General features: G+C 52.9%; 2 protein-coding genes across 2 annotated transcripts; both read left to right on the forward strand.

Moving 5' to 3' along the window:
* Positions 1-5,201: 5,201 nt before the first annotated feature.
* On the forward strand, positions 5,202-8,722 carry LOC118912341 (gap junction beta-5 protein-like). The gene is made up of 2 exons (XM_036885316.2): positions 5,202-5,521; positions 7,652-8,722. Exons 1-2 carry the CDS (start codon positions 5,329-5,331, stop codon positions 8,338-8,340), a joined length of 882 nt encoding a protein of 293 aa, XP_036741211.2. The 5' UTR covers positions 5,202-5,328; the 3' UTR covers positions 8,341-8,722.
* A 1,534-nt stretch (positions 8,723-10,256) lies between these two features.
* GJB4 (gap junction protein beta 4) lies at positions 10,257-12,474 on the forward strand. The gene is given in 2 exon segments (XM_036885311.2): positions 10,257-11,566; positions 11,569-12,474. Coding segments are annotated over 2 exon segments (798 nt in total). The 5' UTR covers positions 10,257-11,358; the 3' UTR covers positions 12,159-12,474.
* The last annotated feature ends 6,196 nt before the right edge of the window (positions 12,475-18,670 follow it).

Raw genomic sequence — 18,670 nt, forward strand, 5'->3', positions numbered from 1 at the left:
GTTAAGTTAAAAAAGAAGAAGAAGAAGAAGAAGAAGAAGAAACTTAATGTCTTAACAAAGATGAACATTCTGAGAAAATTTGGCCAGTCTGCACCTGGCCCTTTGTCACATTCCTGAAATCTTCAATTGCGTATAAAACCCCAGACCCTAAACCTTAGGTGCTCTTCTCTCTGAGGTTGCCCGCACTTTCCAAGTGCATAACTTCAATAAATCTTTCCCAATCTTTCAGCTCCTCTACTATGAGGTAACTCACACACACCCTTTCTCTGAGTGTACACTTCCTGTCTTTAAATAAACTTAAACCTTTCAGGGCACCTTTCTTCCCTGAGGTTACCCACACTTTTTCTCTCTTTAAATATGTAACTTTAAATACTTCACTACTGTGTCTCTGCCCTTCAATTCTTTGTTGTGGTGGGGACAAGAACCGCTCCCCACACAGCGCTCCCCCACTAACATCTCTGTCTCTGACTCTTCTTTCTCCTCCACAGGCAACTCTTCTGCCTGCTTCCTAAAATGTCAGGGCTCCTCAGAGCTCTGCCTGGACCTTCTTCTCACTCAGCACACTCTCCCAAGGCCATCTCGTCCACTCCTGCGGCTCCTACTACCCTGTGAGGGCTGAGGACTCCCAAAGCCTGTTTCCAGCCGCTGCTGCCAGCTGCTGGCAGCAGAGCGTCAGCATGGCTGTCCTGCACACGCCCCCACCCAGCATAGGGAACACGGAGCTCCTTAACCCCCGACCATCTGGAAAGCACCTGTACATCGCCCTCCCTTCTCCCCGCAAACAACCTGGTTTTCTCCATTACCGAAAACCAGTCCTTGTCACTGAAGTCAAACCACAAAGCACAATGATGAAGTTTGGAGGAAAGGAAAGGAATAGTTTATCAATTTGCCAGCAAATAAGGGAGTGGTAGGCTCATGCCTTAAAGAACCACTGTCCCCACAAAGTACAAGTTAGGGCTTTTAAAGAGGAAATTGTGGGAGAGAGGCTGTGGTGTCCATGGGCGCACACACGTAAAGTAGCGACCTGCCAGGGGCCAAGCAGATATTCTTGCACTGCTTCAATTGCCTTTTGTTTTTCTTATCCATCCCTACTCAGTGTCCTGAAACAGGATGTCTTGGATTCTGCAAAATCAGCTTTCTACATTATCTCTGACCCGTAAGACTCGGAAAATAGGGAGAACAGAAAGAAACTGCCACCTGTTAATGGTTACAAGCTTTGGGGGCTACTTGAGTCCACATTTCATTTAACGTTCCTGTTATCCAGGGATTTGTCTTCCTCTGTTTCACTCCTGTATTCCTTACTCCTTTCGGTAGACCCACCACCTGCCAAATCACAGCTAGGGAACTGGGAACCATTCTGGGTCTTCCCCCCACCTACCCCACAACACCCAGTCAGACTCCAGACACTGCCACTGGTACTCACCAACTATTTCCCATACCCAACCCTCTGGCTCATCTCTTGCCTAAATCATTGCAGTAACTTCTTTACTGGCTGCAATGCCCCTTCTCGCCAACAGAGAGAGTTTTCTAAACATACAGCCAATCCTCATTTTTCCTCAATTCCATATTTGTGAGTTCATCCACTCACTAAAATTTATTTGTACCCCCAAAGTCAACATGCATGGTGATTCAGGATCCACTGAGTGGTCTGGCATGCACATTCCCAGCTGAGGTCGAATAAGGCGACACTCGGCCTTCTTGTTTCAGCTCTCATACTGTGAACAATGTCCTGTTTGAGGTCGACTCAGTGCCACGTTTTTTGCATTTTTGTGCTGTTAGAAGGTTATTTTGCTGTTTAAAGTGGCCCCCAAGCATAGCACTGAAGTGCTGTCAAGTATTCTCAGGTGCAGGAAGGCTGTGATGGGCCTCAGAAAATACGTGCATTAGATGAGCTCCGTTCAAGTGTGAACACAGCGCTGCAGGCTGCGAGCTCAGTGCTAGCCAATCAACAGTACATATTAGATAAGGTGTCTTTAAAGGGAAACATGCATAAAACAAGCTTATGTATTGATCAGTTGATGAAAATGTTGTAACCCGAGCCTCCCAGGAACCTAACCCTGTTAATTCACCTCCTGGAAGAGTTTCCATATTTACTAATTCAGAGTTTGTGGTGACTTTATAGAACTTAACTGCCACGAATAACCCAAATCAACTCAGCCATTCTGACTGACTAGCTTCCTTCCTTCTCCTGTGTCTCCCTCTGCACCCAAGATAAATCCAAGCTCCTTAGAGTGGCGTTCCAGGTATTTCAGGGTCCAGAAGGTCCTGGCTGTGGGGCCTTACCCGTGCTGTCCCTACTGTCCCCCGTCCCCTCTCTGAAGCCCTTCCACTGTCTTTCACAGAGGTCCTCTGCACACTTTGTGCCCTCTGCCACAAAGGTCCTCCTCATCAGCGCTTGGTGAACTCTGTGAAAATTACTAAAAGGAACCCTCACTGAAGTGAAGTCAGGAAGCTAGAAGTTGGAGCCATACCGCCCATGTCAATTACAGGCCCCACCAGAAGAATCTCAACAGGAAAAAAATCACCAATTTCAGGCCCCACCAGGGAAAGATGTACGTTGCATCTCCCACAAGGACTCCATACCCAGCCGCTCAGCCAGTGAGAAACCATCACCCTGAACTCTTGCTTTTCTCCAGTGGACCTTCATTCAGAACTACCCCTCCCAACTTCTTCCTTCTTCTCCATAAAATAAGACCTATGGTTTTGCCCTAGCTTGGGTGCTCTAAAGTGCAATTCTGTGCTATTCCCAGATAAACCCATTTTGCTGGGAAAGTAATTGATGGGTTTTTTTTTTTAGGTTAACTCCTACATACCCTTCAAGACCCACCTTGTGAGTGTGTCTCCCTGTGGCAGCACTTGACACTCCCTTCTCTTTTATATGCCGCTAGTAACACTGCTCATTATTGTACTGATCCACCCACATGTGTCCTCTCTCCTGGACTCGGCAATCTTTTCTTGGAGAGACTATGGGGGCATAGATGTGTGTGACTTTCTTTGCAAGGTACATGCATTTCATACATCATTCATCCAATGAACAAATGCGGCCTAACCTGGCACTAGACACCATTCTAGGTACCAGAGGTAGAGCAGTGAACAAAAAAAAGCAGTGCCCTGTGTGTGTGCAACACTGTGTCCATAAGTGCAGCCCATGTGTGAGAGTGTGTATGTGTAGGATTGTGTTGTGCTTGCTGTGGACCTTGGTGTTTGTGGCTCCTGGATACACAGTCTATTGAATTCTGACCCTGCTGACCTGTGTGTAAAAGGCACCTTAGAAGTCATCTAGGCCAACAGGCTATGTCTGTGCATGAATGAGAACCCCTCCCAGGGCGTCCCCTGCCCACTTTCCCAGCCTCTCCAGACAGTCAGTGACTGCCTGGCGGGGGTTTTGCCTTTTTAACCCAAGACAGCATCCAACCACATGAGATTTCCTCTGGTGAGTACATCTGCCTCCCCTGCATCTCAGACAGAAAAGGCATAGGATAAGGAAAAGGGGGAGAAGTCGTTCTGGGAGGTGTACCCACCATGTTCCAGGCTTCTGTGCGCAGTTCACGTGCCTCAGAGGAAGGGCTTCCTTTGTGCCGGGCAGTTCTGGCGCTGTACCTCTATGGGCTGGGTCACTGCGAGGTAGGTGATGTTACTATCCTGCTGTACAGGTAAGAAACTGACACATCTCACAGAGAGGAAGAGGCGGGGCCAGGATTCAGGCCACGCCCCATCGCTGCTCTGCACCGCTCACACTGTCTTCACAGGACACCCACCCCTCAGGGGCATGAAATGTCTCATTGTACATCAGGAAACAGAGATTGCCAGAAAAGTACCAGAGGTGAGATTCAAACCCAGGGCTGTGGGTTTCTAGATTCAGGGGCGTGGGGCCCAGATGGATGGATGTGGGGTCCAGGTGTGGGGTACTGGGGCTTTTCAGATGTAGGGGTGTGGGGCCCAGATGAAGGGGTATATGGGCTCTGGTTGCCCGGGTGTGGGGCCTGGATACAGGGGGTATAGGCTCCAGATGTAAGGGTTTATGGGCTCCAGGTACAGGAGTGTGGGGCCCAGATGCAGGGGTGTGGGCCCAGATTCACAGGTCCCCTGCTTTAAAACAGTTGGCTAAAATGCCTTCCCCGTCAGACAGGGAGGCCCTGGCTCTGGGCAGGACTTGTCCAATCCCTGCCCCTTCCTGCTGAGCTCACCCTCAAAGCCATTCTTACATCAGTGTGTCTCTGGGCCCCAGCTGTGTGCTGTCCCAGGCTGGGAGACCATGCCCCACTGGTAATGACTCTTTTATCTGTGTAGTCCTGCACCAAACACAGCACATGGCATCTCAGCAGTGATTCTTGAAGTTAAAACAAGGATTGGTGGAAAGACCAGTGTGTGTCATGCTTGGAGCAGGGTGTGGTCCCATAGTGGAGAAGGGGTGCCAGCCCTGCAGGGGTTGGGGAGGGGCTTAATGTGTGTTTGGGGGAAGGGTGGGCCATGTATGTAGGAGAAAGGATGGCTCTCCACGCCCACTTTCTGCACTCAGTGTTGAGATGCAAAGACTGAAATGGATGCCAGCAGCACCTGGGTGGCAGGGATGAGGAGGCTGCACCCAGAAACCTGTTCCATGACCTCTGCAGTCATGAGAGGCTATGCAGTTTGTACTAAACTTACAAGCCAGTAATCAAGGCCAAGTCGGTGAGTTCCTGGGGGTCAGGCGCTGGTCTGCTTTATAGCCTGCTCATGACAAGTCCCTAAGAAGTGCCTATTGATGTGGATCGATTATTCATTCAATTCATTCAATTCATAGATGGGTCTACCTGGAACAAGCTCAGTTAAGATCAACTATTCCAACACAGTCTGATGATGCAGTGGAAGCTCACGACCATGAGATGGGGCCCTATGCCACCTGGAGCAGTGCAGTCAGGGGAGGCTTCTCAGAGGAAGAGGCAGGTGAAGAGAAAGGTGAGAAAAGGGCATCCAAGTGAGGGCAGTTGATGGGACAAAAGCGTTTGGGCTGGGAACAGAGTTTGGGGGTCACAGTGTTCCCAAAGGTTACTGAAGCCATGAGAACAGAAGGCCACTGAGCAGCCAGAGAAAGGAGAGTCTCCAGAGCAGGGCACCGAGTCCTAGGAAGTGGCAGTGGGGAATTTCCAGAGAGGGATGAGAGGGCAGGACAGGTCTCAGCTGCTCCCACACAAGCCCAGGGATGGAAGGACAAGCAGCGGCTCAGGATGGACCTACGGTTCTCCCCTGAGAGGTGCCAGCATTCTGGGCTCAGCACCCTGGAAGGAGTGGGCCTCCAAGTTTCCTGGGCCTCCTCAGAGGCAGTCGGGGGAGGCTGGGGCCCAGCCAATGGCAGTGCCAGGCGCAGTGCCTCCTCCTCCCAGGCCAGCGGCACACGCAGGCTGCTGCCTGCTCTGCAGGCTCCGTCCCAGGAACAGGCTTCCCCAAACACCCTCCCCAGTCCCGACAGGAGTTCCAGCTGAGTCCAACGGCTGGCTGTCAGGAGCTGGTACCCGGAGAGCCCTGAGGGGTGGCCACTCAGGTAAGTACCATCCCCCTCAGCACACCTGGCAGAGAGAGACTGATCTGGTGGGGAGTGGAGGGAGGTGGTGTGGACACATCCGTCACCCTGGGTCCTGCTAGTGGAAGATACAGGGCTCCTCCCTCCTCTGCTCTGAGCCCTGCCTGCTCTCCCCAGCTGAGCAGAGGCGGGAAGCAGGGACTGAGTGGAAGAGGGGCTCCAGTGGGGGTGGGAGCTGAGCAGGCAGAGCAGCTCTGCCTAGGCCTGCGAAGCCCCACCCCACCCCACCTCAGGTGGGCGGGGCATGGCCAGAGCCCCAAAGGGGACTAAGGGCAGGAGCCTCCGGGTATTCCCAGAGAAGGTGCCAGGAGTTCCACCCACCTCAGGCAGGAAATAGCAAAGACAAGCAGATGATTCAGAGGCCCATGTCCAAGTAGTAGGCAGTGTACACAGAACAGTAGAAAGTCAGGGAGCAGAGACACCGCTAGCCTCCCTCATCTGGAATCCTCCTGGTAGTGGAGGGAGTGGGCACAGATCAGTTAAGCAACTTCCTGAAACTTAAGGAAACAGGCCCAGGCCCAGAGGAAGGGCTCTAGAGACAGCCTGCCTGGGTTCAAATCCCTGATCTGCCACTTACCAGCTGTGTAACTGTGAGCAAATTAATTAACCTCTCTTTGCTCCACTTTCCTCATCTGTAAATTTGGAATAACAGATATCATACCCTCTCATACAGTTGCAGTTTTAACTGGTGCAAAGTGCTCAGAACAGTGCCTGACACTACGGAAACACCCAATAATGTTGGCTGTTCTCATGACCCTGTTCATCCATGGCGGATCCTGCAGGGTGTCAGGACAGCACAGTGACCTTCAGCCAGGACCAGCACTCGGAAGGGCTTCAGGAACCCCTTGCAGCAAGGGGCTGTGCACACAGGCTCCCTGAGGTCCCGGGGGGCCAGCAGGGTGAGATCCCTGAGGAACCAGCCAGAGGAATTCCAAGAGAGGAAGTGGACACCCGTCACTCGGAAAAGCAGTCACATTCCTTACATGGGTGTGACTCTGTTTCCGGTGTGTTCATCACACCAAACTCACCAGCAGAACTGACCACAGAAGCATTTCCCATTTTGGTGTCTTGACAAGGCTTTTCTGCAAGATGATAAAAAAAAAGTTCTGCAGTCAAAGGAGTTTGGGCAAGTGTTGGAGATTCACAATGTGAATTTATTAGCATGGTCAAGTAAAGGGACCTATTTAACTTTGCTGAACATAGTGTTTGCCTACTTTTCTTGAACACAGAATTCTTTTCTCTCACTATCTCCCTTGCCAGCCCATGCAACAGGGTCCATGCAACACCAGTTTGGGAAAGACTGAAATAGCAACCTACTCTAGGAAGCCTGTTATATAAAAGGAACCATTGCTCCCTCCCATATCTTTCAGCAGGATTGCCATTGACCTTGCTTCAACTGAGTTGCACCTGAGCAGAACACTGCCTGGATATTTACAGAATATTACACCAGATGGGAATGTGGAGACAAGGTTCCAGCCTCTTCTCCAGCCCCAAGCCCCAAGCCAAGTAAAGGGCAAAGGGCAGGTTTCCCTGGGAGGGAAGAAAGAGGTGCTCAGGGGAGAGAGCAGTGCTCAGAAAGGAAAGGGGAGGGCTTCCCAAGGCTCAGTCCCCTGCGGAGGAGGACCAGGGCTAACAGAGGGAGAAGGCAGAATGGCCCACCTACTGAAGCCTTCATGCTTCAAGACTGCAAGACCAGAGCCACAGGGCCTGGGCGGAATGAGCCTACCTTCAGCCACTTTCATGGCTAAGAGTTAGGTTCTAGACTTAACTACCTGTGCTCAGATCCCAGCTCTGCACCTGATAGTTGTGTGACCTTGTATAACCCCTCTAAACCTCAGTTTCCTCCATCTGCAAAATGGGCTATGAGAATTAAATACAATGATATACTCTATAAAGTGCTCAGAGTGGGTATTCTGTAAATGTGGGAAATTATGATCATTTCCCCGCAGTAGCAGCCAACGCTGGGATGCACCATGAACTGGGGGACCTTTGAGGGGCTCCTGAGTGGGGTCAACAAGTACTCCACGGCCTTTGGGTGCATCTGACTGACTCTGGTCTTCATCTTCCACGTGCTGGTGTACCTGGTAACAGCCGAGCGTGTGTGGAGTGACGACCACAAGGATTTCGACTGCAACACCCGCCAGCCGGGCTGCTCCAACGTCTGCTTCGATGAGTTCTTCCCTGTGTCCCACGTGCGCCTCTGGGCCCTGCAGCTCATCCTGGTCACGTGCCCCTCACTGCTCGTGGTCATGCATGTGGCCTACCGGGAGGCTCGGGAGAAGAAGCACCGGGAGGCAGAGGGGGAGGGTGGCGGGTGCCTCTACCTGAACCCCGGCAAGAAGCAAGGGGGGTGGCTCTGGTGGACGTATGTCTGCAGCCTTGTGGTCAAGGCTGGTGTGGATGCTGCCTTCCTCTACATGTTCCACTCCTTCTACCCCCGATGCACCCTCCCTCGTGTGGTCACGTGCCACGCAGCTTCATGTCCCGGTGTGGTGGACTGCTTCATCTCCAGGCCCACGGAGAAGAATATCTTCACTCTCTTCATGGTGGCCACGGCTGCCATTTGCATCCTGCTCAGCCTCATGGAGCTGACCTACCTGGTGAGCAAGAGGTGCCTCGAGTGCCTGGCAGTGAGGAAGACCCAGATCACAGGCATGGGCCAGCACCCAAGCTGGGCCACCTCTTCCTGCAAACAGGACGACCTCCTCTCAGGTGACCTCATTTTCTGGACTCAGATGCTCCACCTCCTCTCTTACCAGACCACCCTCGAGACCATGTGAAGAAAACCGTCCTGTGAGGTGCTGCCTGCCTGGGTCAGGCCTGGGTTGGAAAACCCCCACATTTCATAGGTGCAGCCTTGGGGCCAGAGGAGCTGAGCCTCAAGTGGGACAGACAAGAGGGAGGGTCAGATGGCTGGGATCAAATCTCTGGTCCCCAGCTCCTGCCACCTGCCCCATCTGTGGGGCCTTGAGCAAGTTACCCCCTGTGCTGCACCTCGATTTCCTTTTGGGGTAGATGGAGACAGTGAGGCCCACCTCACAGGGATGTTGCTGTGAGGAGGGGTTAGTTAGAGAACAATATACAAATGCCTTCAATGTGTCGGGCGCACAGTCAGGGCTTAATAAAAGTCAACTCGTTCACTAATTCAAGATGCCATTTGGTCCTTTGGCCTTGTGACCCTTATCAGGTCATTGGGTCAAGCTCTCTGTCTCTGCAAAGGGCTGCACTTGATCTAGGCAGGTGAGGGGCCATCCCTCCCCCAGAAAAGGGTCCTCCAGCACCCCTGGGGGGCAGGCTGCTTGCTCATGCTCAAGTCTAACCTTTACCCCAGTTGCAGGTTTAGGCTCATGGGTTGTGTACAAAGAGACAGGAGCTTAGTGTGGGGGAACTGTGTGTTACAATGGAAAATTCATGAACTTTTGAGTCAAAACACTTGCATTCAAACCCAAGTTCTGGGAAACTGATTTCAGCTCTTCTCCAAATGGGCTAATAATACCTAGCCTGAGGGTTTGCTGTGAGGACTGGATGTGCTCACGGTTGTGGCGGGGTCAGCCGGCTGTAAACGGCCACATAAACGTTCATCAGTGGTATTAGGAAGTACTCAATAAATGCTTGTGGGAAATGAAGCAGAAGAGCACCTCCCTGGCTGTACATTAACCTTCACTGTCCCAGCCAAGGGTTCGCAAGCCCAAGGCCCCTCTGTAGCTCCCCTTCCCTGGAGGCCTTCCTGAGGCCCAGGCCCGCAGAGGCTGGACCGTGAGGCTATGCCTGGCCCTGAGCCAACTGCCCACCTGCGTTCCTTGTCTCCACCAGGGCAGTGGGTGCCCTTATTTAGAAGAACCATATAGCTGGGAATTCTATCCCCTACACAGCTCAATAGCAGCCCAAGCTCTAGTCCCCAGAACTGTCCCCACCAGAATGGACTGTGACCCTAGGTTGAATCAAGGTTGCCCCTTTCTGAAGATGTCAGCTACTGAGGACCTCAGAGGACCAGGTTTCCAGAGAAAAGGACAGGAGATAGGCCTGGGGACAGGGGCTAGGGGACAATAAGGCAGCAGGAAGGGGATGGGGCTATGCCACTGATGCTGTCCTGGGCCCACGCATGAGGTTACCATGCTCCTGCAGCCTCAGCCACATACCTTCCAGCCCAGGGAGCCAGACCCCAGCCATGTCTGGCCAGGCTGGAAAAAGGCAGGGGCCAGGAGAGAAGAGCCACGGGTGTTTGCTCTGAATATGTGCCCTGGGACATCCGCCCACCTGCTGGGGGCCCCCCCTCAACCCCACTGTCCCTTGGCTCATTGGCTTGGAAAGCCCCACCCAGCAGGGGAGTAAGGAACAAAAGCTGCCTCAGGAGGCCCTGGGGCAGAAGGACAAACCCAGCGACAGAAGAATGGCTGCTAGACCCAAGAAAGGTAAGGACAAAATCGGGCAGACTGAGCTGGCAAGCAAGGCCCGGACAGACTGGGCTGGGCTTCAGGGAGGCGCAGAAGGGAAAAAGGGTCCCCGGAGAAACCTCAGGAAGCCCTAAGGGGGGGAAGGAATGTCCTGCCAGATCAGAGGGAGGACAGAGGACCAGAGGGGAGACAGGAAGGAGTGACCAGAAAGAAGTGGGCTTTCAGGTGCAGCAAACACTGTGTTTTCACTAGGCCGGGCCAGTGCTGAGCCCTGGGGAACCAGACGAATGACATGCAGAGGCTGCCCTCCAGGAGCTGACAGTCTGGCACAGAAGACAGGGAAACAGACCATCTAAGCACTGGTGATGCGCTCTGCCATGGAAGCCAGAGGCAGGTGCTCAGAAAATGCCCCAGGGCATGAGGTCTGAAGATGCTGAGATCTGGGTCAGGGACAGGGGAGGGGCTGGTGGAGGGGCAATCCCTGCTCCAAATGAGGGGGTGCAGAGGATGGAGCACACAGGACAGAGGCCTGGGACTAGAAGGAGGCTTGGCTAGCAAATGGCCACTGAGCAAAAGAAGAAGAGGATGTCCCTGAGAGGAAAACAAAACGCTGGGAGCAGGACCATGCCAGAATCCTGCCTGTGTCCTTCTCCCAAGCCCTCCCTAAAGCTGGAACGGTTGGAATTCCAGAGGAACCCACTGTGGTCAGGACAGCCGGCCCTCGGGGCCAGCACGGATTCGGGGAGGGGCAGGCTGCTGCTGAGCCATCGCGTCCCAGAGAAACATGTTCAGTTTGAGAGGGAATGTCGGGACTTCGGGGTTGGGGGAGAGGAGGACCGAAGACGGGTATCCCACCGGGGTCTGCCCAGGAGGCTGAGGTGACACTCAGTAGAAGCTGGAGGAAGCTGGAGGATAAAGCTGCACGCCCCTCCCCTCCTGTCCTGGTCCAGCCCTGGCCGCTGATGGGAGAGCAGATCATCCAGTCCACAACTTCTTAACCATTTCTTTAGAAGTCTATGACCCACAGGACTGAAACTGGGGTCAAGGAGGTTGGCAGGTGCTTCCATGCAGGATGATGATTCTTTACATTTATCTATGACTTTATAGAGGAAATATTCCCTGGTTTTGGAGCTGGAAGACGGGAGTTTGAGACCAGCTCCACCGCTTCCAGCTGCGGGGCCTCTGGGCCTTGGCTTACTCCCCTGTGAAATGGGGAGAATGGCAATCCCTACTCCACTTAAGTCGCTGTGGGTGAGGACATGATGGCACAGTAGTTGTGAAACGGTTTTGCCAATCAAACCTTTAATAAAAGGCACCCACTTCCAGGTTCTCCCAGGCCTCGTGGCTCCCAGCCCAGTGAGTGCACAGAGACCATCCGCGTGAGGCACCAAGGACACGACCAGCATGAACAGGGCGTCCCTGCAGGGCCTTCTAACTGGGGTCAACAAGTACTCCACAGCACTGGGCCGCATCTGGCTGTTGGTGGTGTTCATTTTCCACGTACTGGTCTATGTGGTGGCGGCAGAGAAGGTGTGGGGCAATGAACAGAGGGGCTTCGTCTGCAACACCAAGCAACCGGGCTGCCCCAATGTCTGCTATGATGAGTTCTTCCCGTGTCCCACGTGCACCTCTGGGCTCTGCAGCTCATCCTGGTCACGTGCCCCTCGCTGCTCATGGTCATGCACGTGGCCTACCGCCAGGAGCGTGAGCAGCAGCACCGCCTGAAACACGGGCCCAATGCCCCGTCTCTGTATGACAATGAGAGCAAGAAGCGGGGTGGGCTCTGGTGGACGTACTTGCTGAGTCTCATCTTCAAGGCCGCCATTGACTCTGGCCTCCTCTACCTCTTCCACCATCTCTACCAGGGTTACGACATGCCCCGCGTGGTGACCTGCTCCCAGTCACCCTGCCCCCACTCCATGGACTGCTGCATCTCCCAGCCCACAGAGAAGAAGGTCTTCACCTGCTTCATGGTGGCCACGGCTGTGCTCTGCATCCTGCTCAGCCTCAGTGAGGCCACCTACCTGGTGGGCAAGAAGTGCTTGGAGACCCTTGGCCCCAGGCGCCAGCAGTCTCAGCCCCAGGGTCACCTTCCTAGTGCACACCCACTGTATGCCTTCTCGCGGGGAGATCACGCCCAGGATGGGGACTCGGTGCTCACAAAGGCCGGGCCGGCCACAGTGGATGCAGGTGGGTACCCATAACCTGTGAGATCCACAGCTGGGACCACCCAGTCCCCCGACAGCTCCCTAAGGCCACTGTCCTCCCTAAGCAGGACAGCAGCACAGGGCAGGTGAGGAAGGTGGGTGTGGGGCTCAGCAAGCCCACCCAGTGGCCAGTGCAGGGGCAGTTCAGTCTCTGGGTTCTGAGCACTGGGCAAGGGAGGTTGACAACTGGTGAGGATTTTGCATATGGCAATAGGACACGTCAATACCTGTAATAAATATGATTTCCCAGTACTTTGCAGACCACATCAGAAGTGGTGGGCAGGAAAGCTGGGGGCTTCACGATGGACCTCAGAGGGGGAGCCAGGACTACTAAGTGGACACCTACGTCAGCAAACCTCAGATCCAGGTTCCTCCATCACGTACACACACACACAGTTCGCCCCCAGGACCCTGCAGGGGATGTCCAGGGGGCTCTGGACTGTGCAACCAGCTGACCAAGGCAGGAGGAGAGGGACCCCAGGAGAACCTGTGCCCAGCATGAGTCGGCCCTCAGTGAGTGTCCCTCCGATGAAGGCATGTGGCTCAGGAGGCCTCTGCCTCCAGCACTCCAGCCCCTCTGCCCCTGCCCAGCACAGGTCCCAGGGAGGTGAGGCCCTCCGAGGGTGAGAGGGGAAGCCTGGTGGGAGTGGAATGATGCTGAGGGCAAGTCCAGGATGAGGGGTCTTCCAGGGCTTCTAGGAGGCACATCTGCATGGCCAGGGACCCACTGAAGGTCATAGTTCAAGGACCCCTTGTAGGTCCTCAAGCAGGGGATTTCCCTGGACTGGATACACATTCCCTCATCTCCTCTCACCTCACCCTCACCCCTCAGACCCCGACAACTCTCAAAACCACACCTCCAGCCTGGACATGCCTCTGAAGCGCAGAGCAGCTCCCCCAACTGCCCACGGTACAACTCTACAGGAGGCCCCCAGGCCTCTCCCACTCAGCAGCTCCTGAACTCCCCAAACCTCCCACACATCAGCCCCTGCCACCCACCCAGGTGTCCGAGCCAGGAGCCGGTCTGACCTCCTCACGCCTCCCCACCCCACCTCCCAGCCTCTCACCCCCGCATCCCAGCGCAGCACCAAATCCCTTTAATTCCAGCCCTAAGTGCCCCTTGAGTCTGCCCGGCCCCCTGCAGCCTTACTACCCCTCACGGGTCCTCTCCTGTCTGCCCCCTAGAGGCACACCGTGGTTTTCTATATATGAATCTGACCATGTCATCCCTCCTGCTTTCAGAATTCTTCCCCTACCATCCCCCGCATTGCCCTCAGCCTGGCCCCCGATGACCTCCCAGCGGCTCCCCCTGCTTCCTCCCTCCTTGTACCCAACCAGGCACCTCACGCTCATGCCTCATGCCCTCAGACACGCTGCACCTTCTGCCCGAGACGTCCTCCCTCCCTCCCCTGGGACCCCTCCTCGAACCCAAGGACAGCTTAACCACCTTCTCCAGGCACCAGCCTAGCTTGTGCTCCTGCCATTGTCCCCAGCAGTCTGTGAGCCCGTCATGGGCAGGACACTGAGTCATCCCTCCAGGTCCCTGGCTGCCTTCGGTCAATGTTTAGCAAACGAGTTAAGGGGCCATGAGCTGCTTGGTGGTGGGAACTGGGTCTTGTTTATCTGAATCCTCCACCATGCCTGACCCAGGGAGCACAGATGCAGGCTTTCTTATCTGCATGTGGTGGTGGTGTTTTAACAAAATCCAGCCTATAGGTCTTATTTGCAGATAAGGAAACTTTGGCATAGAGAGGCAACCTCCCAAGCCCACACAGATGGTCTGAGTCTGTCTGGGGCTGTGTCCTCTGTGGTCGGTCCAGGGAGAGCCTCCTTGCCACCCCTGATTATGGGACAAGATCAGAGAGTAACCCCGTCTTCAGTCAGGACCCCTGGAAGTGGCAGGAATTCGTGTACATGTGAAGGAAGGAGCAAGGGAAGCAGGACAGGGAGGGGCTGAGCTGAGCTGGATGGGCTCCGGGGAACTGGCCTCGGCCTGGTGCCCGTGGGGTGAGGGTGAGGGGCCTTTGGATCATAAACCCCATCACAGAGTTGTCTTCCCCGGAGGAAAGGGCATTAGGCTTTGCAACTCCTGCATCAGTCAGCCACTGGTTCCAGGCCACCCTGTGGGCACGAGGACTGGCAGGAAGGGGTAGGTGGTTCACAGTCAGTCAAGGTCAGTTCTCTGGGGACAGCTATACACCATGAGCGGCCAATATGCACAGCAGCTGGGGAAATAGGTATCCCCCAGTAACAGGGATGTCAGGGCACCAATACCATCGGCTGAACTCCTGACCCCAGGAAACCAGGGTGCTCTACCAGAGCTGTGACCACCAAGCCTTGGAGAACAAGGTGGTGCCAGCTCAGAACCAGATGCCCTACGCTTAGAGCAACATAGCTCCCGCATGCAGGCCAGCAGACCAGCCACACTCAGTTCCCCCTGAGATTCCAGACTCCGCATTGTAGAGGCTCATGTTGGGCCAACATTCAGCCTTCCCACTCTTATCCCAGGCCTGCCCACCCTCTCAAGAGCCCCAACTACCCTCACTACCACTCTCTGACCTTTCCATCCCCACCTTCTTGAAAACCCTCCATTTAATTTAGGCCCCACCCTTTGTCTCTTCTACCCTCTGTCCCATCCCCATCGCTGCCACTTACTTCTCACTGGTTAAAGACTTGACCACATGACTCCGGGTCCTCTGGTACCCTCTCAGGGCCCAGGGCAGCGGGAGCCCTGTGTATCACTCTGCCCTTTTCATTGCATGCCCTCCTCATCCTTCACCCCAGTTAGCTACCCACTCTCCGGACCATAACCCAGGCTTTGTCTTCACCCAGAACTCTTCTACCTCTAGAATCTTCCATTTGATTCAAATCAACAAATATATATTGTACACTTTTATGTGACAAGCCCCATTCTAGGTGCTGAGGATTCATGTAGGAAGAATCAAACACAGTCCCTGACCTCATGAAGCTTACATTTTATGAAGAGGATAGCTGCTAAACTCATGGCATAATGGAGAGGCGTGGGGTGCTGGGCGGGAGAAGGTGGCCCCAACACCCAGCCATCCAGGAAAAGCTTTCCTGAGACTTGTGAAGCCGATACCTAAAGAAAGAGGAGGATTTTGCCAAGCCAAGTGTGGAGGGGATTTCAGGCAGAGGGCACAACCTGTGAAAGACCTAGAAGGGAAAGCAAACTCCACAGAGAAGGAAAATCACCCAGAAGGACTGGAGCCAGGTGAGGGGGCTTGTGGCAGAAGTCAGGCTAAAATAGCGTGGGGCTGGAGCAGGCAGTTCTTCTCTATAAAGCTCCATTCATAGTTTTGGGCCTTATCCTAAGGACAGTGAAAAGTCACTGGAGAGACTTAGCACAGAAGTGACATGATCTGATAGGCGGTGTCTGCGGTTACAGTGCACAAGGGCCAAGGCAGGGCTACCTGTTTGAAACCTGGCACAGCAGTCCAAGCGGGAAACAACAATGGCCTCAACTAGGATATGAGCAGCAGGGATGGAAAGCAGTAGCTGGATTTAAGAATTGTTTATGAGATACAATCAAAAAGATTTGGTGATTTGTTTGGGTGTGGGGATCTGGTAGAGAGAGAAATCGAAGTGACACCCTGGTTTCTGGCTCTGGGTGGTGGCGCCATTTACACAATGGAGAAGCAGGTTTAAGGGGATACTGATAACTTCCATTTCCGATGTGTGGAATTTGAGATGTAAATAAGATATCCTGGTTATCCTCTCATTCGTGGACCATCTCAGCCCCTGGCTCACTGGGCCTTCTCTCTCTTACTACAGTTACTATCATCTTCGGTGACCTCACATCCAACACCTTGACTTCTCAGTTCTTTGGCTGCCTTGTTTCCTACAATCTTTTTCTCCACCACCAAACCCACCCACATAGTTACTCACCCCCTAGACCTTGTCTGTACCAACAGCTGCGTCACCTGCTATCTATCCAGCTGGCCCACTCTAGTTCCCACTCAGTGATCCTTCTTCCTCATCTATTTTTCCATCCATCACCCCTGTCACATCCTCTTCCCTCCTTTCCCAGCTTAGACTTCGTGGGACCCCATGTGGAATCACCTACTTGAAGATATGCTCCACTCTCTCTTGCCTCTCTGGGCTTCTATAGCTACTCACCAGGTAAGATCCTAACTCCAATTAAACCTGACTCTCTACGGGGCACCTGTCCCAGAGCACCTAGAGAATAATACAACTGGACTGACGGGTTTTCAATTGAAACTTCTCACCACAGAGCTCAAGTGGGCACTCAGCACCTCTAAGAGATTCTACATCTTCCTTAAACTTTAACCCTATTCTCTAAGATGACATTACCATACCTTGTCCTCTTTCCCCAAACCTCCAGCCCCCATTCTCTTAATCCTCCATTTCAGCTGACAGCCAGGCATTATATGCAACTGGGAAAAAGAAACAGTAGGCAAGCACTAACTTATCTCCCCACCACCACATGTGCCAGCCTCCTGGCATGAGAGCCCGTTCTCTCTGCCTCTTTCCCTGTGACATGGGTGAAGCATCCTTGCTCCTGGTACAGCCCCCTCCTCTGGGACACTGGGCCCCTTCCCCTCTCACCTCCTCTGGACCATGTTCTAAGGTTACTGCCTCACAATTGTGTAACTACTCTATTTGTTGTCCTCTCTATATTTTTTTGTTTCCCTCTGGATACCACATCCTTCTCCAGCTACTATCTCATAGGCAAAAAACAAGATCCTCTAAAAGTTGTCTATACTTGCTGTCTCCACTTCTTCACATTAACCCAATCTAGCCAGGGCTGCTCTCGTCAAGGTCACCAATAGCCAACAAATTGCCAAATCCAGTGGTCAGTTCTTCATCCCCATCTTACTCTCCCAGCAACATCTGGCTGTTGACAGCTCACTCCTTAAGCACCATGTTCCTTTGGCTTCCAGGAAGCAATCTCCTGGCTTTCCTCCCACCTCTCTGATGGCTCTTTCTTGTGTCCATCAATCCCTCTCCTTCCTCTTGCTGATCTCTAACTGCAGGATGCCCCAGGGCCCAGTTCTCTGCCCTCTTTTCTCTTCTATATACATTTTCCCCTCTGTGATATTCTCCAGGACCAAATATAAAACCGCCTATAAATTGATGACTCTCACATTTATGTGTTCAGACCTAACCACTTCCATAAGTGTTAGGACTCATCTATCCAACTTCCTATTGGTCATCTAAAAGAGAACCCTAACTCCCCTACCAGAGAATAGATTTATGTTCTCTCCCAGTCTTCCCTACCTTGGAAGTTGACACCCGCATCCACCCATCCACCCAGCTGCTCAATTTTAAAACCTAAGCATCTCTTTCCTCATAATCACATCCACACCATGAACAAGTAATGTTGGATATAATTGCAAAGTATGTTGAAAGTCCATTTCCTTCCTACCATCTCCAAGTGCTTCAATCCCAGGCCAGCTGGTTCCCCCTGCCTCTACTCTTGTCCCTCTGCAATTCTTTCTCTGCTTGGCAGCCTAAGAGGTCTTTCTATCATGTCAAATCAGAACAGCCAAGTTGCTCCCTTGCTTAAAACTCTCCAGTGACCTCTCATCATGGCCACGAAAATGAAAATGAACTCACTCTTTGCCATGGCCTGCAAAGTCCTACATGGTCAGGCTATGGCTCCTTCTCCAGACTCCTCTCCTTCGGCCCCCCGCCCTCACACCCGCCCACACTGGCCTTCTCCCGTTGCAGGGTCTCTGCTCTGGTTGCTGCTGGCAACACTCTTCCCCCAGAGCTGCTCACCACCGTCTCCTTGGCTTTCACAGCTCAACTCAGTCATCCCCTCCCCAGACGAAGCACACAGGCCACACGCAGTCACTCTGCCACGGGATCCCATTGCATCTTCTTGGCAGCATTTACTAGTATATGAAATTGTCTTGTTTATCCCACTAAGGTGAGCTCCTTGAGAACAGGGACTCTGTCAGGCTCACCCCTTTATCCACCAACACCTAGAACAGTGCTTGACACATAGTAGGTGCTCAATAAAAATGCTCTGAGGTGGAGATGTCTAGAAAGCTGTTGGATGTAAGGAGGAGAGGGACTGGTCAGAAGATATCAGTTTGGGAGTTGTCAGCAAAATGCCTGAATATAAGAAAAGACTGCTCCAAAATTACCCCCCTCAGGTAGGAAGGATTTATCTTATATTTGAGTTCTTACAAAGTCTCCCACATTTCAGGGCTTGCTCTCAATTACTGTGTTTTGAAGAACAAAACACTCTTTGGGGAAAACTCATTAGCCTGAAATAACCTCAATCAATGAAGTTTTGGATATTCATGGAGGTCAGTTGGCAGAATCAAAAAAAAATGGAAATGAAGACATTTCACACAGATTTAATCATTATTCCTAGGGGTCTGACCTTATAATTGCAAGTACTGTCTTTTTTTAAAAAATCACCTTAAGAACAATAAAGGAAACAGTCATGCTGTGAGAGATGACAAATACACACCTGCCAGATGATTTTTTTTAAGTTATGCAACATAATATACAAC

The sequence above is a fragment of the Manis pentadactyla genome, chromosome 4 (genome assembly GCF_030020395.1).
Source record: "Manis pentadactyla isolate mManPen7 chromosome 4, mManPen7.hap1, whole genome shotgun sequence".
Lineage (NCBI taxonomy): Eukaryota > Metazoa > Chordata > Mammalia > Pholidota > Manidae > Manis > Manis pentadactyla.